We start from the raw sequence: 11,832 nt of genomic DNA on the forward strand, positions 1-11,832 counted from the left end.
TCAAATAGAGGAGAAAGTTGACGGTTGAGCAGTTTCCATCCACCACTCATGCCCACTTAACGCACAGTTTTAGCAAACTGATGGGTCGGTTAATAAACTATCGAAGGGAGGAAATTAATTGAATTAAAAAAATTTTAAATTAATATTAACACAGGCTCACACCCACACCCACACCCACACCTACACCCACGACCCGGTCGGCCGGTCGGACGGCGGCAGCGGTGCGCGCGCGCGGCCTTTGGATTAGTCTAGATATTGTCTAAGATTACCCTCTTTCAAAGACTATTGGTACCCCTTGGGGCCCAAACCCATATCCAAATTTGAAATTTATTAAGTGGTTCAAGGTTGTGTTTGCAACCTATGTGGGATTGGAACATTTTTCCAATTCTTTCCCATTTATTCAACTTATTTATTGTCCAACTTTCAACCATAATTTCTCATTCATATTGAAGTGGTTTTTCACAATTAAATATTCTATACTAATCTACTTGGAACGTAGAATTTAATTGATCATTAATTTCGATACATCGAACATTATGTCCCACTTAAAATTGTGGTCAAAGTTGACCCACCATTTCCAACAGTCACTACGCAGTAGCGGCACTCCTCTGTATTGACGCCTATCGTAGAGCTGCAGCGATAGTCCTTCCCAACGACGATTCTCTCGATTGCATCGATGAGGCGACAAATCCCGCACAGTGATTCACTCGGTTCTAGTGGTGAGGTGATGCTGCTTTCGTGCTCGGCTGTGCGACAGATCAAGCACAGTGATTCTCTTGTTGCAGCGACGAGGCGATGCCACTGTCAGTGTCTCCGACGATTGGTACTCCTCAATGGCTGCACCTTCGATGCCGTACCTTAATGCCAACAATGCCATGTCTACAAAAATCGCTTGTTGTCGAAGAAGAGACGCGATATAGAGAGGGAAAATGTTGAGAAAGAAAAGGGAAACAGATCTAGGGTTTGGAGTTTATGAAGTGTTGTGGTTTGATTATAATACCTGCTTTTTTATTAAACATTGTACCTATTTTTTAAAAGTGATCTTTAAATATTTGCTGTTGTGTAATTATGTTTCACTCGTGTTAATTGTGATGATGATTGGCCCAATATCTGAAAAATAATCAAGCCCAAATATGAAATTCTAGAAAGCTCACCTCTTAAGCCTCCGGCGCCCGTAACGTCCTTCAACCGTCATCGAATCAGCAAATACATAGCATTTCGCTGCTCTCTCTACGCAGGTATTCACAAATGGCGCCGAAAAAGAAACAGCAACAACAAAAGAAAAACCCGTCATCTTCATCGTCATCTAAGGGCAATACGACGTCGTCGTCAGGTCCGAAGCTCCAGATATCGGCGGAGAATGAGAGTCGACTCCGAAGGCTCCTCCTTAATTCTGGACGGTCCACACCGGCCTCCTTTCCGCCGCTGGCCGATAACTCTCTTTCTAAAGAGCAGAAAGCCAAGCGGCTTCGGTCCGTTTACGAAAAGCTTTCCTGCGAGGGCTTTAGAGACGATCAGATTGAACTAGCTCTCTCCACTCTCAAGGTGAATACAAATCATTGTAGCTCACTCACAGAAATGGTTTTTAATTTATTTGCTGCAATAAATTGTACGAGCGGAGTACTAACCTTTACGTTTGATAAAACTCCAAAAATCATGGAAGAGAAGTGAACATAAAAGCGCTTAGATAAAATGATCTAGAAGCCCCAGATACTGATGTTGCACCAAAAAACCGAAAATATCTGGGAAATTTTTCATTTAAAAATGAAATAAAAGCTTAAGAATAAGCCTTTGTATTATTATCTTAATGCTTATTTGTGTGGGCACAATTATAATTACATGCAGTTGTTGACAATATATAGGTTGATGCGTTATATAATGCAAATGCTGATTAATAAGCTAGTTTTCGTATTGGAAATTTTCTCTGAACTCGGCTTTCCAAAGCTAATTACTCATCGATTTTGTTTATTTTGAGTAGGAGAGTACAACATTTGAGGCTGCTTTAGATTGGTTATGCTTAAATTTGCCTGGGAATGAGCTTCCGACAAAGTTTTCTAGTGGGACTTCTCTGTATGAAAGTGGAGGTATCAACACATTAATTTTCATTTACCGTGACTGTAGTGGATTCAGGGTGCAATCTCCAAGAGAGGCATTTATTGAAAATTTTGCCTCTGATATAGAACATGAACTCTCTGCTAATGGAATTTCCAAGCAGGTTCTGTTGGAGTTATTTCAACTGCACGGGATGATTGGGTTTCTTCAAGAGATCCTTCAGCAATTCTAGTTGAGGATAAAAAGCCAGAAGTAGCTGCCAAAATTAAGGTCCGAAAGGGTGACGAAACTCTAGAGTCTTTTCAGCGTTCTCAAGCTGATTGGATCCGCCAATATATGGAGCAACAGGAAGAGGTACTTTAACATGACGCTTTAGAGAATCCAAAGATGCATCATCCCAGACGAACCTCCAGATTATATGTTATAGAAATCTTCATCATCTTGTGTTGCTTCACTGGATAAAAATCCATCAACATACAGGAAAGGTCTAACGTCAAAACCTAACTCTGGAGATAGTTTTATGTGTAGCTGAAGGATGAGGGTTCAAGGAAAAAATATGCTAAAGATCGTATTAGCTTGAATTGAATTAGGCAATCTCTCTGTATTTGGACATATTTCCCTATAACTCACTTTATAGTCATCTATGTTTGCATATATTGTTCTTCTGAGAGTTTTTAATGCTATTTTCGACATTGAATATGCATAAAAATAATAACTTGATATATACTTGGAGTTCTAAGAATCTAGGGACTTTCTTTTCTTTTGTCCTTCCAAGAAAAAAGAAACAAGAACGGTCGTCTCTGAAGTTACTTCAACGTCATATTATTTGTCTAACAATTGCTTGTTTAAGTTATGCATTCATTTCTACCTGAGTTTTTGAAGGGCTAGACACTTCCAGATTTGTTTTTCAAGTTGTATAACTCATGCATAACATCATCTACCAAAATGATGCATAAAAGTAACATGTGATGAGCCAGAGGAACTCTCCTTACTTCCTTGTTAAAATTGATTGTTTCAGATTACAACATGGTGGTACCAAATAATGTGTAAAAGTAGTATATCACATCTGACAAGATGTATAATAAGCTGGGGAACTTTTTCATTTTATCCCTTATTGGAAAATATGATCAGTTTTCAATTCAGGTCGAGTCACTTGTTATATCTAACAATCAACAGAAACAATGAAACATAATCGGAATCTATTAAACTTCTGATTGCGCAGAGTATAATTTATATATTTTCCCTTTTGCAGGATGAATATGATTCTTGGGAAGCTAATCCAATTGACAATGATTCATTGAAGAAGGTACTTTTCAGTTATAATATTGCAGGTTATTATAAACACAATAATTATATGTTGGTTTGGATTTTTGCAGATAATCAAGTCAATTTTTTTCCCATCCTTTGTCCTTCTTTATCCAATAAGCTACAAAGCTTGCTTGCAATTGTTCTTTTTAATTTTGACAGTGCCTTCCTTAATGCTAGAATCCAATGTCCTAAAAATTTGGAAACACACTGGTTCACTGTCATGCAACTGTCTAGGCTTCCAAAATTACTTGAATTTTCATCTTCCTACAATTCTTTTATGCATATTCTTTAATCATCTTTTTGGACTCCTTGTTTGTTGTTGAGTTCATCAATTATGTTATTGCAGAACTAAGTTCTTCAAATGTTGATCTTTTTTGTTTTTCATTCTATGTTTACTCTTATGGTAGGTCTTGCAACCCAGGACTAATCCCGAGTCTATTGTTCATGAATACCATTCTGCAAGGCTGGAAGCTTTAAATGCCAAAGAGAGAGGAGACAAGAAAGGGCAGGAACAAGCAGGCCTGATCATTAGGAAACTTAAGCAGGAAATATCTGCATTAGGTACCAAAAATCTTTCTCAAAATTTATTCTCTATTTCCTGCCTTTTACCTTTCCCGAACAGATTCTTGATGTATGAGGTAAATTAATTTGCAGGACTATCAGATGATATCTTGGCATCTGGATATGTAAGTTCTTCCTATTGTGCATCTAAGGACACGTCTTCTGAGTCCACGCCTTCCAAAAACTTTGACAGTGGTACAGTTACTACAATTGATAAAGAAGGTTCAGCTGCTTCTACTGAGTTTGTGGCTGAAGTTACAGTGGAGGATAGCTCTGGCTCACATTTGTGTTCAACCGAAAATGTTTCATCAAGTGTTCCCAAAAATGATGGAGTCTATTTGGAAGGGAAATCAGGAGACGTAGAACTTGGTGGTTTCTTCATTGAAGATGATACGTCAGGAGAAGTTCCTCTTGAAGTATTGGAACTACAAAAGAAAGAAAAATTGAAAGAACTTTCTAGCGAGATGAATTTAAGGAAACTGGAAGGTATCTGGAAGAAGGTAATGTCTGCTACCCTCCAAGATTCTCACGACAGGAATTGTTGGTTGGGAATTTTTTTTTATAAATTTGAGCTTAATTAATTTGTTTTAAATGTGCATGCCACCTGTTCTTAAGATTTGTTATATGTTGTGTGACTTCTGAGGTTAATCCTGTTTTTAGACAGTTTTTTTTTTTTTTTTTTAAATAATGCACTGCTAATATTATCATTTTGGGTAATTAGCACAAAACGCCCTTATCTTTCAATATTATTGTGCAAAATGTTCCTACTTTTTATTTTTGGCATTTTCACCCCTTTTTTCACCTTTTATTGTGGAAAATGTCATTTTCATCCAATTTCTCAATAAAAAAATGTAAATGACAAATATACCTTCATATTTAAATGAAACTAAAAAATAAAAAAATAAAAAAAATTAAAGAACAATTGCAATTATACTCCCAAACTTTTAAAAAAATACAAATGAGTCTAAATTATTAGAAGGGTAATTAGCACAAAACGTCCATATCTTTCAATATTTTTTTTTGGCATTTTCATCCTTATTTTCACATTTCATTGCAGAAATCAGCATTTGGGAGTATAGTTACAAGTTGTTTATTATTTTTTTATTTAAATAGGAGGGTATATTAATCATTTTATAGCTTTTAATTGAGAAAATAGATGAAAATGATGATTTTCACAATGAAAATGCCAAAAAATGAAAAGTAGAGATATTTTGTGCCAGTTACCTTTTTAATAATTTATTTGGACTTATTTACATTTTTTCAAAAAATTGGGAGTATAATTGTAATTTGTTCTTTAATTTTTCTTTTCTTTTTTCTTTTTTTGTTTTATTTCAATAGGAGGGTAATTATTTGTTATCTTACATTTTTATTGAAAAATTGGTTGAAAATGAAATTTTCCGTAATGATAGGTGAAAATACCAAAAAATGAGGTAGGGATGTTTTGCACAATAACATTGAAAGGTAAGGACATTTTTTGCTAATTACCCTTATCATTTTCCTTGCCAAATATGCTTCCCCACTCTCTCCAGGTTGCTGATTTGGTTCTTTTATTTGACTGATTCTACATTTCCTGCAATGGCAACAATTATCTAATCTCTCATGGTATGGGCCGTATGGCCTTTAATTACAGGGGGATCCGCTGAAAATTCCGAAGGCATTTCTTCACCAACTTTGCCAAAGATCAGGGTGGGAAGCACCGAAATACAATAAAGTTCTTGGTAGAGGTCACGGTTCAGGTTACTCTGTTAGTGTATTGCAGAAAGCTAGCGGAAGGGGTAAGAGCAGAAAAGCTGGAGGGCTAACGACTATCCAGCTTCCTGATCAGGACAGAACCTTTAATACTGCTGAGGTACAAACTTGGCAGGTGCCACTGTAACTATTTAAGGTTACATAATTATAAATCAACAACGCGAAAGGAACTGAAAAAAATTTGACCCAGCTTCGGAATTACTGCAAGTTTCCCAGTGGAATTTTGGAGATCTTTCTCCTGATCTAACAAGATAATAAGACTGATAACTATAAATTCTATCAAGCTGATCAAAAAACTGAAATTAGCATAACAAGTAGAGTTGTGCATCAATGACATTGCGAAATGCTAATCACAGATTTATGTTAATCAATTGATTAATGTTAACAAGTAGATCTAAGTGTAGATTTATGTTTATGACTTGATTAATGCTAATCTACTTGTAGTGTAGAAGGTCTATATCCACTGCAGTAGTTTCTCACTATATCTAAGCAGCAGTAACAAATACATTATGAATAATCCCTTTATTTTTTATTTTGGGGTGTGGACCAATATACTGCAGTACCAATACAATTGTCTGCTCTGAAAACTTCGAAGACGGCATAAATAACTATGAAAATCCCACCACTAGTCAAGCTTATGCAGTAACTAGTGATTGACTTGCTTAATCTAAAGTTTGCTAGGACTGCCTCTAAATATAGGCTGGTACTGCACATTATTAAAAGATAATCTTATGTAGACTGGTAATTGAAAGATCAGGAGCTTTAATTTGTTTTCTTTCTCTGAAAGACTATCAAAGTGCATAATATTATACATTTTTGGCAGATTAAAGCTCAATGATTAACTCTGTTCTGTTCTTCATTAATGAAGTTTTTATTTTCCCATATGCACAACAGAGGTGGCACATGGATATATAATAGTAGGAGCCTGTTATATTCATTAGACAATAAGCAGTTTTTGCTTTTCAGATAAAATGACTTAAAAATAAAATTCAGAAAATTTCAAGTGGAAAGTGTAGGTACAGAACCTACCAGAAATTCTCAAAACTTGAATTGATTCAATTTTTCATGAGTGTATTTCTGTTAGGGTTGTGCGTCCACTTTGCTAAAGTAACTTCTCGATGGAGGTGATTTGTTCAACTTCAATCTGTTCAGATTTCAAATTTGAATATCTTATTTAATACGTCTGAATGTTATTGAGTGTTTTTCCTTTTCACCACAGGATGCGCAGAATAATGTTGCAGCTTATGCACTCCATTGCCTATTTCCAGATCTTCCTGTTCACTTTGCACTTTCAGAGCCTTATGCTTCTCTTGTGCTGAAATGGAAGGAAGGTGATTTAAGTTGCTTTTGACAGCTAGTTTTCTTTAAGTAAACAAACATGGAATTTATCTCTTTTGGAAGTTTACTTTGTGTAATCAAGTTACTAGTTGAAAATATTTATCATTATCCAGTCACTATCTTTTAAAAATTAATTTTTTTTTACGTTATCTTGAATTTGTAACTAATTTCTCTATTGGTTAATATTTTTTTCAGCGGAGTTATTTACAAATGTAAAAGACAATCAGGAAGATCGCAGGGCTGGTTTTGTGGATTCATTACTGAGTTCTGACAGAGTTGAATCAAACATTCTGCCTGATGTCATGGATAGTCCTCTTGAAGAGAAGCTCCAAAAACCTTGTGTTGCAGAAGACATTGCTGGTGGCACCAATCAAAATGCTGAAAGTATGTCAATGAATTTTTTCCCTGTGTGGAAGTGTGATCAAAGTCATTTTTGGATCCCCCCCCTCCCCCAAGCGTTTATCTTGAAAGGCAAGAATGTGAATGAACTAGTGTATTTTATGTTCCAAAACATCCTTTTTTTGGCCAAACAGGGCCTTTCTTTTATCAGTTAGGCTGACAATTGTATCCATAAGCAGGCAGGAATGAACAAGAGAATAGTGAAAATTTATTTTTTCCAGTCTTGTATATCTTTTACATATCTTGTTTTACTGTTATGTTTGCTAATTGCAGGAATGAACAAGGATAAACATGCAGAGAGCTTCTATCTGAAAAAGGAACACCAGCATAAGAAAGGAATGAAGAAGTACAAGGTTGGTCTCTTCCCATGTCGAGCAACCTCCTACATATTGGTGATGGACTGAGAATATTTCCATGAATTACTGGTTAGAAGCACTATGCTTAAATGGCTTCATCCTTTAAGTTTTCTGGGTTCACAGCTCTATTCGAAGACTAAAATGATCACAGATCTTAGTTTTATTAATAAGCACAAGTAAATTCCCAGTTATATTTTACCTGCGAGTTCCAAAATACAGGAAATCTATATGGTCACATAATTCACTAGTGTTAATATGAAAACTATGTTTAGGAAACATCATTGTTGTCATGCTATACACTTCAGTTAGTAACTTTGACAGCACCAGTCTGAGTTCCGAGGAAATAACTTCATCTTTACAAGGTCAAATATAGCTAGTCCACTCTGCTACCAGTTTTCTTTTGTAGGATCCAACAAGTTATAATAACTTCATCTGATTGAAAAGGCATTGTTTTTAACTCAGTTATATGTACTTTTTCACAAGTTCAATTTTTTGGTTTGTGTTGATATTCTTATCTGAGCAGGAGATGTTGGAGTCCAGATCCAGACTCCCTATTGCAGAGTTGAAAGGTGATATTCTGCATTTGCTTGAGGAGAATAATGTTTTGGTTATATGTGGGGAGACGGGCTGTGGAAAGACAACTCAGGTGTGAAATTCAATATAGATTGCCTTATTTATGCAGCTAAAGTCGATTGGGTTTGCACATTTTGTTGAATGGAAATAATTCTCGACTCCTTTTAACCGATCTAATGAAATTATATTATTTTCATTTATATCACACTTTTTCTCTTTTAAAGATGTCATCTTCATATGATATCTGTCTGATGAATTATGTAGGTCCCACAATTTTTATTGGATAACATGATTGAAGCAGGACGTGGTGGGTTCTGTAACATAATATGTACTCAACCCAGGAGAATTGCGGTTAGTGATATAATTAAAATGCTAATGTCAATATAGCCCCTGTTTGTTTCCATTATCTAGCCATTAAAATGAAAAATATGAGCGTTATCCATCACATCAAGTCACCATATTTAAATTTCTATTTCTTGTGTGGGGCTCGTAACGGCTATATTTTTCATTCTCATTCTTAAACAAATGGGGCCATAAAATTATACTGGCACTATTCAGTAGCTAAAAATTTGCAAGTTCTGTTTTTGCTGTTTTCAACAATTATTTTCAATTAACACTTCACTACCCCCACTTTTATGTGACTTGGCACATACTATCTTGTGGAATGAGTCATTTGCTTTAAGTTATAAGTCTTCTTATGATCATGAAGATGCTGTATCAAAATCTAGAATCAGCCAAAACTGATACCTGGGATGACAATACTTCACATTGTTTGTACAAGTACAACCTGATGACACGCTACTTGATGGTATTTGTTGGTCTCTTTTAGGCAACATCTGTCGCTGAAAGAGTTGCTGATGAGCGCTGTGAACCGTCTCCGGGGTCAAATGAATCGTTGGTTGGTTATCAAGTTCGTCTCGATAGTGCAAGGTGATCACATTCTTGTAATTTCTTCAGATATTTGCTTCCGGAATAAATTATAATAATCCAGTCTATGCGTCAAACTGTATTTTGTGTCAAATTCTAGGAGAAAATGTTATTTTAGTTGGTAAGTGCCTATACGGTTCATTTCACTTCCTAATATATTTGTTCCTCTTTTTTCAATGTTTTTCTGCCATGAATATACTTATTATTGTTATTTTCTCTCAGCTAGTATACCTGGCAATTAGGTACTAGCACGCGTAAGTGAAGAGGAATGTTTAAGTAAGCCGTGCTTTGTTACTGAGATGTGATGGATTTATTTACTTTTCTAGTGAGTTTTAGTCTTGGACACACTCCTCAATCTCAAGTCATGCATTCGTGAATTTCCATTTTGCGAAATGGTTTGAAGGTTTTTGAGTGCTGAAAAACTTCGAATTTTGGTCACTGATTGTATTTTACGAATTTTTGGATAGCATTGCACTCTGGTTTTTCTATTTTTTTTGTTCACACATGCTTGTCATGGAATAAATCTTTAAATGGGTATACCAAGTACTCGAGCAAATTGCAATAAACGGGTACCAAAGATTTGATATGTGTTGTGGCAGAAGTTCTTTGTCTATACAATGTTTTAGACGTTAAAGAAGATAAAGACATATAATCTTAATGCTTGATAAAATGATGAGATATGGAATGAATATTTTGAAGTTATTAGCTATTAGATGATAGGGAAGTGTGTTTAATTTTAGGACCTGATGGATAAGTTTGGATGAAGAAATTTTGATTGGGTTGATCATTATAATATACTCGGGAAGGGTGTATTCTTGTCACCTCTTAGTGTCTAGGGGATACATCATTGATGTTGCATTATTTCACATGGTCTTTTACCTATTTAGGAATGAGAGAACGAAGCTTCTTTTCTGTACAACTGGCATTCTCCTGAGGATGATATCGGTAGGTGTATTCTACTGATTAAGCTGTTCACTCGTCTGATTATGATTATACACTTGCAGATGTAATTCTAATTTGGAGGAGTAAATTTTATCGTCTCATCTCTTCCTTAACACGGATCTCAATTTGCAGGGGGAGAAAGACTTGGCTGGTGTTAGTCATGTTATTGTTGATGAAGTGCATGAGCGGTCTCTCTTGGTGAGTTTGTATACTCTGATCTTTTGCATCTTCAAGTTTCCACGCCAATTGTTATTAACTGGGATTCACTTCTGTAATCATCATTCCTGCATTTGCAACATGTAGTTCATTAAAAATGACGCATTTTAAATTAACAAAGTCAAACATGAATTTGATGATTCATGCCATTCCTGGCCGACTCCAAAATTCATTCCCTCTAATGTTCATTCTATTTAATGTATGATATATGGATTCACTGCATGTGTATAGGTGTGATAGAACATATGTTAGGGCAAAATTAATGTCTCTGTTGACTACTTTGTAAATGCCGTAAATTATGATTCCTAATAGTAAAACTATGGGAATTTGATCTATTTATCCAAATTCATCTTCTTGGTTTTTGTTATCAAAGCACAAGTGGTCTAAGAGAGACTATAAACACTTCCATGTGTTAAATAGCTGGATAGTAAATTCCAATTAGAAAAAAGAAGTTAGTAAATTCCAATTAGAAAAAAGAAGTTAGCTTGTGACTTCTGGAGATAAGAAACAAGGAAGAGCTTCTTACTGAATTCTGTCTTCTGAAATATTGCAATTATCTCCTTGGAAAAATAAACACGTGCGCCGAAATATCTGTAAATCAATTTGGACTAATTTTAGTAGTTTCTTTTTGTGTAACAGGGGGACTTTCTTCTCATTGTTATGAAGACTCTGATTGAAAAGCAATCTACTCACAGAAAATCTAAATTGAAAGTTATTCTTATGTATGTTTGTAACTCATTTACAAAATATATGTATTATGGTAGTCAGTGTTATGTTATTTTTGATTGATATTTTTTATAATATTAGTCTTCCTGAGTAGTTATTTGCCTTGTGCTGTAGGTCTGCAACCGTTGACTCACACATGTTCTCAAAGTACTTTGGTAATTGCCCAGTAATTACTGCACAAGGGCGAACACATCCTGTGTCAACCCATTATCTTGAGGATATTTATGAAACCTTGGAATACCGTCTTGATTCAGATTCTCCTGCCTGTATAAATCATGGGATATCTGTGTCAGAGAAGGTATTGTATTTGTTGCTTTCTTGATTTGAATTAAACATCCAACCTCCTCCTTCAATAGAAAATGAAAAAGGAAAGATTGAGTTTGTCTGTTCATGACTATACGCTACAGAACCTTCTCAAAGCTGCACAACTGCAATAATATAGGCATAAAGTTAGTTACAACCACAAAATTATTTGCTGGGGCCTGCTGAATTTGTGCTACATTGTGGTTCAACTGATCAAGATCACCGGTTGGCAAAAATGGACACCATAGACGCCTGATTTGCTCAGTTTGAAGTTTGTGACAAAATCAGTGATCTACTTGTGCCCACAAAAAAAAAAAAAAAAAAAAAAAAAAAAAAAAAAAAAAAAAAAAAAAAAAAAAATTGCCTAAAAAATTTAGTTAAG

At 35.2% G+C, this 11,832-nt stretch overlaps 1 protein-coding gene across 1 annotated transcript in view; it reads left to right on the forward strand.

Moving 5' to 3' along the window:
* Nucleotides 1–1,089: 1,089 nt before the first annotated feature.
* The window catches only part of LOC111379075 (DExH-box ATP-dependent RNA helicase DExH7, chloroplastic), a 24,715-nt gene continuing 13,972 nt past the window's right edge, over nucleotides 1,090–11,832 (forward strand). The window contains exons 1-17 of the mRNA XM_023002403.1: nucleotides 1,090–1,545; nucleotides 1,979–2,084; nucleotides 2,216–2,406; nucleotides 3,305–3,358; nucleotides 3,768–3,921; nucleotides 4,015–4,421; nucleotides 5,552–5,770; nucleotides 6,890–7,001; nucleotides 7,204–7,392; nucleotides 7,681–7,760; nucleotides 8,287–8,409; nucleotides 8,601–8,687; nucleotides 9,166–9,266; nucleotides 10,151–10,208; nucleotides 10,338–10,403; nucleotides 11,061–11,143; nucleotides 11,262–11,456. Of these exons, the coding sequence (XP_022858171.1) occupies nucleotides 1,249–1,545; nucleotides 1,979–2,084; nucleotides 2,216–2,406; nucleotides 3,305–3,358; nucleotides 3,768–3,921; nucleotides 4,015–4,421; nucleotides 5,552–5,770; nucleotides 6,890–7,001; nucleotides 7,204–7,392; nucleotides 7,681–7,760; nucleotides 8,287–8,409; nucleotides 8,601–8,687; nucleotides 9,166–9,266; nucleotides 10,151–10,208; nucleotides 10,338–10,403; nucleotides 11,061–11,143; nucleotides 11,262–11,456 (2,522 nt within the window). The 5' untranslated portion in view covers nucleotides 1,090–1,248. The remainder of the gene's footprint in view (nucleotides 1,546–1,978; nucleotides 2,085–2,215; nucleotides 2,407–3,304; nucleotides 3,359–3,767; nucleotides 3,922–4,014; nucleotides 4,422–5,551; nucleotides 5,771–6,889; nucleotides 7,002–7,203; nucleotides 7,393–7,680; nucleotides 7,761–8,286; nucleotides 8,410–8,600; nucleotides 8,688–9,165; nucleotides 9,267–10,150; nucleotides 10,209–10,337; nucleotides 10,404–11,060; nucleotides 11,144–11,261; nucleotides 11,457–11,832) is intronic.

Source organism: Olea europaea, chromosome 3 (assembly GCF_002742605.1).
Source record: "Olea europaea var. sylvestris chromosome 3, O_europaea_v1, whole genome shotgun sequence".
Taxonomy (NCBI): Eukaryota; Viridiplantae; Streptophyta; class Magnoliopsida; order Lamiales; family Oleaceae; genus Olea; species Olea europaea.